This window comes from Salvia miltiorrhiza, chromosome 2, assembly GCF_028751815.1.
Source record: "Salvia miltiorrhiza cultivar Shanhuang (shh) chromosome 2, IMPLAD_Smil_shh, whole genome shotgun sequence".
Taxonomy (NCBI): domain Eukaryota; kingdom Viridiplantae; phylum Streptophyta; class Magnoliopsida; order Lamiales; family Lamiaceae; genus Salvia; species Salvia miltiorrhiza.
This window is the reverse complement of record NC_080388.1, coordinates 73,267,488-73,279,949: the sequence shown is the minus strand read 5'-3', so window position 1 is coordinate 73,279,949 and position 12,462 is coordinate 73,267,488. Positions and strand designations below refer to the sequence as shown.

General features: G+C 39.7%; 1 protein-coding gene across 3 annotated transcripts; it reads right to left on the bottom strand.

Moving 5' to 3' along the window:
- Positions 1 to 12,204, bottom strand: LOC131009191 (homeobox-DDT domain protein RLT2). Of its 3 annotated transcripts, none has more exons than XM_057936441.1 (18): positions 10,755 to 12,204; positions 10,092 to 10,589; positions 8,409 to 8,488; positions 7,378 to 7,788; positions 7,072 to 7,167; positions 6,770 to 6,934; positions 6,449 to 6,671; positions 6,107 to 6,207; positions 5,361 to 5,447; positions 5,130 to 5,264; positions 4,890 to 5,045; positions 4,357 to 4,566; positions 3,594 to 4,280; positions 2,987 to 3,520; positions 1,858 to 2,463; positions 1,618 to 1,722; positions 1,217 to 1,468; positions 1 to 1,113 (listed from the first exon to the last, which is right to left on the bottom strand). In XM_057936441.1, the coding sequence occupies exons 1-18, from the start codon at positions 10,927 to 10,929 to the stop codon at positions 271 to 273; spliced, it is 5,364 nt and encodes a 1,787-aa protein (XP_057792424.1). In that variant the 5' UTR covers positions 10,930 to 12,204; the 3' UTR covers positions 1 to 270. The 3 variants fall into 3 exon arrangements, with proteins under 3 accessions (XP_057792424.1, XP_057792425.1, XP_057792426.1); XM_057936442.1 differs by having other exon boundaries at positions 7,072 to 7,161; XM_057936443.1 differs by lacking the exons at positions 8,409 to 8,488; positions 10,755 to 12,204 and having other exon boundaries at positions 10,092 to 10,302.
- Between the last annotated feature and the right edge of the window lie 258 nt (positions 12,205 to 12,462).

Genomic DNA, 12,462 nt, shown 5'->3' with positions numbered 1-12,462 from the left:
TTGTGAATCATCAAATAATTTCATCTTTGGATCGACACACATTTCACTCATCCATTTAATTAAATATTTGAAACACAGAAAATACACTGGTGAAAATTATCCTTCAACTACGTTTTTCCTATAACAACAAAACGTCGCCGTTTGATGCCTAAAACTATCCAGTTTAAGTTAAAGTCAGCTATGGCTCCAAAAGAAAGATGAGACAGAATTATTGATTACAGCTACACTACTTCAATATAAGTATATCTCCCTTTCTTGAGGTGCCAAACGTTAGTAACTGTACTCGGAGGAAGACGACGACGACGGTGAGTCCCCATCGGAGCTCCCCGCCGCGTTCTGAACTCGCTCTCTGCCTGCGGTCGGGTTTCCCTCTTCTTCTTGATAGTCACTGTTGACGTATCCTTCGGCAAAGTAGTCTTCGCGTTCATCCACGCCATCATCGTCTTCCTCATCATTGTATTCGTCGTCGTCATAATCAACATCATCCGCATCTTCGCCATGCTCATCGCCTTTCCCGTAATCGACACTCTCGGTAAAATTCCGACTCCCGGCACCGGAAAATCCATCCGCATAAAGGTCGTCAAATTCGTCTGCCGATGCTCGACCATTGTCGTTCTCGTTATCATTATCGAACTCCGATCTTTCGGAACTGCTAACGTTTCCGGCACCCTCGATTTCGACCGGCGTCGCTGCCAAATTCCACTCCTCTTGGTGTACCTCTGCGGTATCGTCGTCGTGGACGATGCCCTTGCCGCCTCTTTTGTTGAGAACACTCCCAATCGCTCTCGGAGCAGGCTTTTGCCGGCTTCTAATGGAGCGACGGCCTTTCTTACTGCCTCTACCTCGTGCACGTGTCCGCCCTCTCCAACCCGGCAGCTGAGTAAATTTGTCCTTTCTTGCATTCGCGTTACATGGTTCCTCTCGAGCGTTGACCGCCCTACTCTGAAATTTTCCTCCACGAGTGCGGCTCGGACCTTTTGGGCGCCCCCGGCCTCGCTTGAGGACGGAGCGGCCATTACGGAGATCAACCCAGCAGTTATCCAGTCGAGACGATCCAGCTTGTGAAGGATTATCCACCGAACACCCGAATGCAGAATACGACGACGAGAAGTTCTGGACAAGCAGGAGTTCGACAAGAGAGTTCATTTAGCCGGAGGAGAACAGATAAATAACCTACTAAATAATTGGAGGAAATCTATTAAGCAGAAATTCTTACATTGAAATACCCATCTTCGCCGTTTTTCTGACAAGTTTCCTCATGCTCGTACGTATAGTAGATGGATGCATCGAGATCCATGAGCCTTAAAGCCACGGCAGGCGCAGTAAGAGGCATCCATGGAGGTATCGGAACCACTCCAGGTCTCGATGAACATCCTACGACTTTGGAGGAACTCAATATCTCAGAGGAGGTCTCGTAATTCACCGACAAAAATTCCCTCTTGATGCTATCTTCCAGCAACGTCAAGCACTGAACAGCAGCAACACGACATTTAGTAACAAAAAAGTGAAACATACATACCGAATGAATTATGTGGAGACATAGTTCTAGTAGAGTTCGGAACGGGATAACAAATGCAAAAGTGTCGGGTGACAGTAAAGAATCGGAACCGAAGAGACCTGAAGAAGCTCTTTAGCCATCAATGACATATGCAACTTCCTGCCCCAAGATTTTCTGTATTCGTCTGACCAGAAGGATTCGAGAGCATCTGAGGGAATAGATGCCTGCAAAGGCAGGAACATGTAAGTTGAGAAAGCAGATTTTTACTGAACAATCAGCGATGGAAATGAATGGATGACAAAATGATTAAGCATTAATAATGGATTTCTAGGCTATAAAAGAAAGGGACAACAAACAACCTCAATTGTAGCTAATTGAACTTTCAGCAATACGATTCTCGGGGGAAGAGAGATGTCAAATACGATGTCGTCAAACTCTTCACTCTGGTTCATTCTGCATTTAGCAACATGCTCTGCAAAATTCAAAGTTTCCTTGGAAGTGCTGTAAGTTCTATGACAAAAAGGGCAGTGATTTTCCTCCCATGAGAACAAGACATGGCAGCAATTGCAAATTTCCAGCAGCTGTGGCTGCCGTAGTGAGCCATGCTTCAGTGCTCGGAATACATTCGAAGCAAAGCATTCTTTCCATATCCACTCAAAGTCCTTGTATCTTTGATTTATATCATTCTCCTCGGCTCCATTATTTACAAGATTTGCAGCGAGTGGCATCGATGGTCCTGGTGAACATGATGCATAGGATAATCCCTTCGGACTATATATACGAAAACACGAGTCAAGCTTAACTTCCTTCTTGACGTCAACAAGGTCATGTCCACCAGAAAGTAAACAAGATGATTTTTTCCTAGCAGTTTCTTTAAAAGTTGGCCCAATACTTTGCAATACTGAATGCAAATGAGATTCTCTCGTTCCACGGACATCCAAAGATGATAACAGAGCATCGAACCCCTACATTTCACACAAAAGAATATCTTGTCAACTAAATTGCAATCTTGCAAGATATTCGCACCCCTTGAAAAGATGACATCCTTAAAAAATTTAGACTAGGATAAGAAAATATTAAGACAATCAGAAGTTTATTAATCTAGGGAAAAGAGATGCAATAATAATAGTTTTGAAATTCGTGAAGACTCCAAATTTATTGAACATAAGCATCATTAGTGACAACAATCAGGGACCCATACATGCTTAAATGAAAATAGAAACACTAATAGATACTATTGAACTCTCATTGTTTCCAACTGCTATCATCCTATGCTGGACGAATATGAAAGCCGGAGCCAAATCATTTAGTTACTAGCAGATGTCACATAAGGGAGAAGGGACATGATTCATCATAGAAGTAGAGGAAAAGAAACAACTTGTTCATACACGAAATAATTATCAAATGATGCACCTAAACTGACAAGAGTAATCTCCCAAGTGAGTCATCAACCTAAAAAGAGCAAAAAGCTAAAGAAAAAACATATACCTCTTCGGAATCAATAAGCCTCCAAACACCATTTGGTAACTCGATAAATATTCTACCAGATCCAGGATCATTTCGAGATAGTGATGCAACAAACTGCCAGTATCGATTGCGCCTCCGGTCCTGTCCGAGTGGCAAGGACCTATATACATAGATCTCCTCAGCCCTATGACTAATAAAAGCTTTCAGCTCTGATCGTGACTTTTCAGCAGCATACACAGATTGCTGAAGCATCAAGTTGTCAGGAACTACAGAAAATTCTTCCATTAGAGGATTCTTTTCGGTAGCAATGTTATTAATATAATGTTCTTCGTTCTGTTGATCATTCAAGTCAACCAGCTGGAACTCAGGGTTTGCAGATGAGGACTCTTTTTTCATAGGAACAATATTTAATGGACTTCTCCTGTTCTCAATACCATGAGGAACATGTTCAGCTCTGTGTGATTTAAAAATATGCTCCTCTTTCATTCGACGCTTATCAAGTTGTGCCTCAGCCCACATTTGCTTCTTTAATGCATTTGCAGCTTCCAACCGTTCCTGGAAAGTTCTCAATCAAGTAAGAGAAAGAGAAGCAAAAGAGTACAATAATTTGGTTCGAACTCAAACATACCTCCAAGGCGACACGGATTGCATTTCCTTCATTTGCTACACCAATCAAGGCAACAAGAGCATTTAGACGCTCTTCAGTGCTGAGATCTGCATACTCTCCTTCAGTAAGTCCCTGAACCCATGGTTCTCCAGGACCAGATTCATCAACTACATTGTCTTCAAGATCATAAGCGGACACCTGAGAGTTAGCCCCAGAAGCATCGACACATGAGACAGCCATTGTTCCATTATCTTTCATCTCATTAGCTGATTCAGTCAACATTGAACTGCTTTTCAAGATTGCAGTTCCCAACAACTCACTACAGGAATTGTCGTTGCCATATCCAGAGATATCTTCAAATTTGCTTGTTTCGCTGGAATGAGAAGATTCCTTTAACTTGGCCAAAGCATCCAAGTCATCAACATCAGGATCATCCCCAATATCACTTTCAGAGTCTTGATCTCTTTCAAGATCATCCTTTTCAACATCTGGTTCTTCTTCATCAACATCTCCATTTTGATACACCCGAATTCTCTCCCTAGCTTCAGAGAGAAGCGCCTCTGCATCATCAGGATCCTTCCGATAAGGAGAGCGTACACAATAAGTTGAAGGAGCTGTTCTCTCAAACAGTTTTGTATCCCTTGACAGAGCAGCAGAAATAGATGCTTCTGGAGTTTTACTTGTTGTGAGATCCCTGAGACCAGATCTCTTCACGCAGAATGATATTTCTGGTCAGCAGCATAACAAGACATAATCATACTGGTAAGAAAGCAATGGAGTCTACCTGAATCTTGTCAGCAACTTCCAATATCGAAAGTCCCTTACTTCCCTCCAATGAAAGAATATGAAATGCAGCGAATTTGACTGTTCCGGGAGTCAATCGATGCCGGGATCTTCGAGAATTCGAGAAACCCCTTTCTTGCATAATGGAAACAGCATTCTCAGCAGCTACTCCACTTCGTATATTGGATATTGTATCTGCACCATTATCACCCTGCAATTAACTAAAATAATTAGAACTTCATAAAAATACGTACAAAACCAAACCATTTCTAAGGGATCTTTTTAACTGATATTTTTCCATTCTATTATGCCTCAAATTGACACTCTTAGATCGACCTATTCTAACAAAATAGTGATAAATGCAGATAAATTTTAAATTTTCAAAAGCTTCAATATGACAATATGGAAAAATAAAATATTAAGCAGTTTCTCGAGAGATGTATTATGTATACATATCACACATGCAAAAGCAGGACTAAGGAACAACAAATACAACCCATATGTAGCAAAATGTAGCAAATGAACAGATCATGCCTCACTGTCATTCTGGAAACATGCTGGTTTGATATCTGAATTCCTTAATTTTGGCCCAAAGTCTGCAGAGAGAGCGAACTGCCGCAATACTTCAGGCCAAGTTAACGGATTCAGGTGACGCTGCCAGCTAAGCAAGTCAAAACCCCAAGCATATGCCTGTTATAGATAACCATAACATAACTAAGTTCTGATGCATCACAAATCACAATCAATTAGTATTAGGAAACAAGTAAAACACACCCCTTCAACAATGTGTGGATGTCCCCCGACAGGGATGCCAGCAGAATTTGGATCCGATGCTCTGCCAACATCTCCGATGTCTTTTATAATGGATCTCAGAAGAGCTATATGGATCTCACCCAACAACCTTGGGTCCTACATGCATTGAGGATACCAGTGTTTAAACTAAAAGAGAAAGCCACATCGCACATATCACTTCTTTAGATGTGCAGAACAGATTTCAAAACTTACGGTATCATGCAGCGCTTGAATGAATTCATCCAGAGTGAAAGGCCACAGGCCAAGAACATCAGCAAAAGATATCAAGAATCTCCAAACCTACATAATTTACAGGCAAGGAACCATAAGATATCCTCAACAAATCAGGTTAAATACAATTCCACAGGAAATTAACCTATGAAGCCATGCAACAAAGCAACAACTGGGTTCTTGAAAACCGCATGCTGAGAAAACCCGATAAATATGCTAAGAACCTAAAAAATTACCGATTCTATTCCAATTAATATACTGCTTTGGGCAAGCATCATATGCAACCTCCAGAAAGCAGACAGTTAATAGAGCTTAAAGATCAATGCTAAGCACTCTAAACTTCCAAAGTGCTTTTAACATGTGATGAGATATAAATTTTGGATGTCATTTGTAAAATAAAATGAGCCATCATATTACCATCAACAGTATAGAGCCTTAGTCCTTTATACCACCTTTATAGGTATACATCTCAATTACAGAATTGCAATACCAAACTATTCATGTGCAGTGGAAAAAGTAGAATTTGGGACCTGATCCTAGATATTTAGTCATATTTCATACAATATATCTTTTGTCTTCTTTTCAGAAATCAGCGTCCACTTCATTTTGCAATTGTAATGATAACATCAATAGCAAGAACAATACAAATAATGAAATATAGCAAGAAATGCAGCAGGCATGATCATTGAGAATAATGGACCAACTGGCAAAAGGAAGAGTTAACTCACCATAAGAAGATTCCCAAGGTTCTCCTCCGAGTCACTCCAAGGCTGGACATGGAAAGGCTTCTTCAAGTGCACCGACTTGGGCGGAAATTCTGGGAGCTTATCTAAAGAATGGAAGTTCGCATGGTACTCAAAATAGAATATATAAATTGATGGCAAGAAAGCAAGTACATCAAGAAGATGGCGGCAACTCAAGGAGAACGTACGAAGTTCTTAATATATAAGTTGATATCAGTTATGTAAATCACAGTGGAATCATTAGTGCTTTATTAATAGGTCAATACGATGGCTAAGAAATGAGTCGATAAGATAAGATGAGGATAACATATATATTAAACTTGATACCTTTAAGCAAGTCAAGGTTCTGTAAAGTTTCACTGTCAAGTGCCAAAATTGAGGGTAATCCCCTATTTAAGGCTGCTATTTCCATGAGTTCCAACCTTTCATCTTCAACCAGTTCCATGGATTCCTTGGCTATTCTACGAGCAGCAGCCCTATTATTAGCAGCTTTGAGCCTTGCAGCTTCCTTCTCCCTGCGCATTTCCTCTTTCAGCCTCATCTTTTCTGCCTGGGACAGTGGATAGTACAAATAATTCAGTAGTCTTACTAGCTGACAAATGATTAAGGAAAGAAAATTATAACTGAGCAGAAAGAATTTGAACTAACTTTGATGTACTCCTTCTGTAAAAATTTCTCCCTTCGTTCCATCTCACGCCTTTGCTCCCTCTGGCATCTCTCCTCTTCACGCTGCTTTTCACGCAACAGTCTTTCTTCCTCCTTCCGTCGTTCCCGGTCCTGCCTTTCCATCTCTTTCCTCATTTGTTCTTCTTTCTACAGAATAATATATATACATGTCAGCAAAAGACAATTGCATGTATGAATTTAAAGTAATGAAATTAGTAACACTAGGAATATGTAATATTAAAGTACCACACACAGAAAGCCATAAGAATTAGCTGAAGCAATACCTTTCTCCTTAAAATATCTTGTTTCTCTAACTCCTTACGGATCCTTTTCTCATGAGCTTCAACTTCTTTGGCTATTCTAGCCTCTTCAGCCTGCAACTTATAATGCAAGAACATTGACAAAATTGGAATCCCATCCTTTGGCAATCAAATGACTCAATTCTGAACTGATCGTGTTGAGGCAAAGATGTTACTATTTGTATTGTTAGAAGGAAACACAATTTTGCATCTCCGGCAGAATAGTATAATTACACAACAAAATTATAGAAACCAAACTATTAATAACAATATAAAAGAGCAGTAGAGCACCTTGCGTTTCCTCTCCAACCTCTCAGGGTCGAGTACCGTGCGCCTCTCTGGTGTCGTAATCTGATTATCAAATACACTACCTGGGTGAACGAAAAGCTGAGAATCAACGTTCGTGTTAACCACAGGAGCTGTTAGTGGACCAACATCCACTTCTCCAGGAGCTGGAGATAAGTGTGCTTCCTGCCTGCCCTGCTGAGGCAAAAGACTCAAACTTGGCATTTGACCTTGAAGATATCCAGATGCTCCTTGTTCATTGCTACGTATCACTGGTCTTCCAGTGGGTAATGGGACTCGAGAATTCAGAACATCAGGGGGCGAACCATAATAATGTGGCACTCGTTCATATGGGTCAGTTCTCGTCGACGGCTTTTCTGGGAGAAACTGGTATTCGTGGACAACCCTAGAGGCACCCTGATAAGTTTGACTTTTAGTATCCTCAACTGTTTGCATTTTGGTTGATATCAACAAGATGCAAGTAAAGAAAAAAAATCATCTAGAAAATATTACACTCAAGAACTGATGCTCTGTACTGCAAAAAGAAAAAAGAACTGATAACTCTAATACACAAGGATGATGGTAAGTTACGGAGTACAGGGAATGAAAAGAAAAGTCTCTGATTCTGCAGTAAAATTTTCCCGCCAATTTCATGCAATAGATGTAGGTTTCACATTTAAAAAACAAAGACACGGTGAACCTACTTTAGTTCCTCAAAAATTCCCATATGTATATATGTATTTTTTTGTACATGATTATTCATGAGAAATATCAGCTGCTATATTAGTTAGGAAAAAAGCGAAAATGGATCTATAGAAGATATAGAAAGGAGTATATAGCCAATCAATTTTTGCACTTAATGAAATACTAAAAAGCTTAGGCAGCAATGTTGCACACTTAAAGAACATCATAAACATAAATTGTTGTCAATTGATGGAAAACAGAAGAATCCATCCAAATGAAAAGGACTGAAATACCCATCCAATTTTTTATTACAGGAGGAGTTGTAACCAAACCCTCCAAAAAGGATCCCTGACCTTGATTGGTTTAGCATCCAACCTCTCATATAAGTGGGCATCATAGGATCGCCCAGCTCGTTTCTGTTGGTCTGATGTAACTGTTCCATGAGAAAAATTGTTAGGCTACTCTCTTGAGAAAATTTTCAGGATGTACAATGCTTAATACAGGACGATAGATGTTTTAACTTAAAAAGTATAAAGAGCAAAATCTGCACCAAGGGTAGAATAAAACTTGTCGTATAGCCACCAGAGCCTGGTCCACTTAATCCCCTAATATCCATGAGCATCACTTCATTCTCACAAAATCAATATCTAATAAGTTTTTTACCCCACCCTTTTCAATGATTTCACTTAGTACGCCCAGTCTTGTAGCTTAATAAAATGTATTGTCACTATTGCAAGAGATTAGTGGGTATGGAATTACTTTAATGGTTCGGAGATTATATAAAAAATGACTTATTTTTATTTGCAATATTTTCTTCATTAATCACTCCAGATTCTTTCATTTGATCATTTCCATTGATCCTTATAAGATCATATTGATTATCCAACGGCATATCCAGCTTGCTAGGTCCTGCCATCGGCATCCCACTCCCTTGCTGTTAAGGTACCAACTTCGGGCATACCAGCTCCCATCTTTTTCTACGGGGATCGTGATGTCCTTCTTCAGTATTGCAGGCCTTATTATTTTTTTTAAAGATTAACAGTATTAAATAAAGAAATTTACAGGCCGCGCCACGATGGACTCGAACCCAAGACCTTTGGCCTTAGGCATTAACCACTCTACCGCTTGGCCAAAACACGCACACTGCAGGTCTAATTATTAGTTCCAGCACATGTGGACAACCTTATCCAGTTCAGAATCCATGTTGATGCACCTCTGTGATTAGGTGGGTGCGATACTCATTAACATTCTACTTCAGTTTATTCATTCAATGTATTTGTGAGAATCACAAATCCGTATCAACCACTCTGTACTCCAAAAAAGGGGCTGTATTATGCCTATGCAAGTTGACTAATGGTATTAGAGTGCGATTTCAACTTGCTAATTTGCTATGCAAAAGCTATAGTGCCTGAACTTATTACTAGGGCAAGGCTCCAGAAACATCACATATTACTAGGAACATTTTAGATATATCTTGTTAACATACCAATGAGCCTATATTCAGAGTAGCAAGAGATACCAACAAATGCAGCTCATATCAATATCCATTTATCATATTAGGTAAAACAATAGTAATATTCCCAAGCACTTGCTTATACTGAAAATGGCAGAATATATCTGTCTCTATCATTAATTAGGGAGCGTCCTCAAGCAAAAATTATTACTCAACAGGGAAATACTTGCAAATAGCTCCTTAAAAATGACTTTCTCTGGTTCTCACATCCTATAGTTATGTGCTTTCACCATAGAAAGTTCTCTAGTCATTTGGTCATTGGGTGTAAATCTAACAGAAAATGCTATCAAAAGTGTGTAAGGATGATAAGAACTACAGAAATAACTAAAGTATTGAGTTTTGACACTGGTGAAACAACCATGCACAGGTTATCAATCAAAGCAGACATGGCAATAAAATATCAAACTTCCTTAACATATACCAAATATGTGAATGTTGAAGTATATTCAAGTCACCAAACGAGCATGCCATAATTTGGAAAACTAACTATCACTGAGCAGGATATGTAGCTAGAGATATATACCGATAGGAGCACCAAAGGCACCAGGCGGCAATGGATCAAACTCCATTCCAAGAATGGGCCCATCGTCCCTAAGCGGTTCCCCTAACTGTGCTTCTACAAACTTAATTGCTCTCTGTTCGGAGATAGCCAGAGGTGGTTCATAGTATCTCCTCATGGATGGCAATTCTGTTGATATCCTCGGGACAGCAGTTCCAGCCTTATGAGCTACTCGTTGTTGCTGTTGCTGCTGCTGCTGCTGCTGCTCCATATTCCCAAAGAGGTTCAAACCCGAACGAGAGTCATTTGCCACATCAGAGCTGCTAACTACCTTTTCAGGTACAGTCCCACTAGAGAATTCCGCAACTGCAGATGTTATGGTGCTCTTTTTCTGCCTCTTCTCCGCAGATGGCTTCCGGTCTTTTAACCTCCGATGGCAGAACCACATTTGCAGCTGCCGATCAGTCAGCCCTAATTTAACAGAGAGCTCTGCTCGCAATGCTTCTGAAGGATATGTCTCAACTAGACACACAAATTACAAAGCCATTTCAATCAATTTGTACACAGACATAATTACACACATAAAGCAGCTTAAACTACGAATAATAACTATAGTTATAATTATAATTACAACAAAGGCTCGAATTGTATATATACAGAGAGAGAGAGAAACAAAATGAAACTCACTAGCATATGTTTTTTCAAGAACTTCCAACTGAGAAGGAGTCTTCATTTTGCGCTTCACCTTTGCCTCTCCCTCCGCCGAGTTCTTCTTCGCTGTCCCCACACTTTCACCAACACCAACACCACCACCACCTCCTTCTCCTCCTCCGCCGCTGCTGCTCCCTTCATCAACCTCCATTCCACCAGACAGCTCTCCAACAACAAGCAAATCCAACCAAAATCAGAGCTCAAACAAGATCAGCAACTAGCAAATTCTCCTCCATTACTCAACAACGAATTTGGACAAAAACCCATCCCAAAAATTTAGGGCTTTCAAAAATCGGAAACCTTCTGTTCAGAAAAGGGACATTTCCTCCACCCCTTTATTCGACAGAAACACAAAAAAAGATAAAAATAGCACTGAAAAGAAGTGTGTGAAAATTGGAATTGCCCCAATTTCTTTTCTCTCTCTAGACAACCTATTGATTGTTGGTAGACAGCAGAAAAAACTCGAGTTTGACAAAGATGTGCGGTGACGATTTGGAGAATACCGATTAATAAAATACAATTAATTACTGCTGCTACTCCACACTAATACTACACTCAGCAACAAAGACAAAAACAAAAACAAAAACAAAAAACCTATAATAATTATTGCTCTTATTAAAGTTGCGATTTTTCTTGTTTGCTTTGGTCGTGGTGTAGGGATAAAGGAACAAAAAGAGTACAAGTAGAGAATTCAAAGTGAAAAAATATACAGCTGAAATAATAAACCCACGAACAATAATTCCCTTTCTCTTTCTAATCCCACCCATCACCTCTTTCTCTCTCTATCTTTCTTTATTTCTGTTTGTTTTTTGTTTCGCAAAAAAATTTCAGGTGCCTTGTGATTTTATCGACCGTGATGCTGTAAAAAAAAAATCAAAAAGCAAAGCAGTTGATATATATACACACACATACAATAATATGTTTAGAGAGAGAAAGAGTAATAAAGAATGTGGAATAAATAGTGGAAGTCAGAGAAATGGGTTTTCTTTTCCGCTTTGAAAATTGGAAGCTTTGATTCACAAATGAATTCTCGGATTTGTGGTTTCGTGGTTTTCTTCCCCTCTCTCTCTCTAGACTTTCTCTCTCTTCAGTACGGGCAACCGTTTGGTACGATGATTCGGGTCGGGTCGGAAAAACGTTGCTGTTTGGACCAGCGATGACGCGACGCGGTTTTCCGGAGTTTGTCTACACGCGCGGGGGGTTTCCGCCGCTGCGTGGGGAGCACGCGCTAGGCGGGGCGGTGGGGAAGATTCTGATTCGAATGTACTTTCACGGGACGTTAATTATCAGATGGTGGGACCAGCACCCACATTGAAGGAGACATTTGTGCTTCAAATCGGAGTGAAACATGGCTTTAATCTCTTATTGGGTTTTCATTTATTTTTTGTGGATATTCTAAAGATTACTTGGCTTATCCATAATTTGTGGCTTCATTTTATATTAGTAATCTTTTTTTCTAAATTTTGAAATTAAAGAGTTTGTTTGACTCATCAAAATTAGTTAAACCACGAATGGGTAAATATCATGAAAATCCCTGAATTATATCCACTTTATAAAAAATACTTTAAAATTTTCGAAATGTTCTATAAACCTTCAAACTATCAAGTTTTTATCAAATATCTATTGCATCTATTTTTCGGTTACCAGAAATGTGATGTGGCTCGCCGGATGGCATAATGTAATT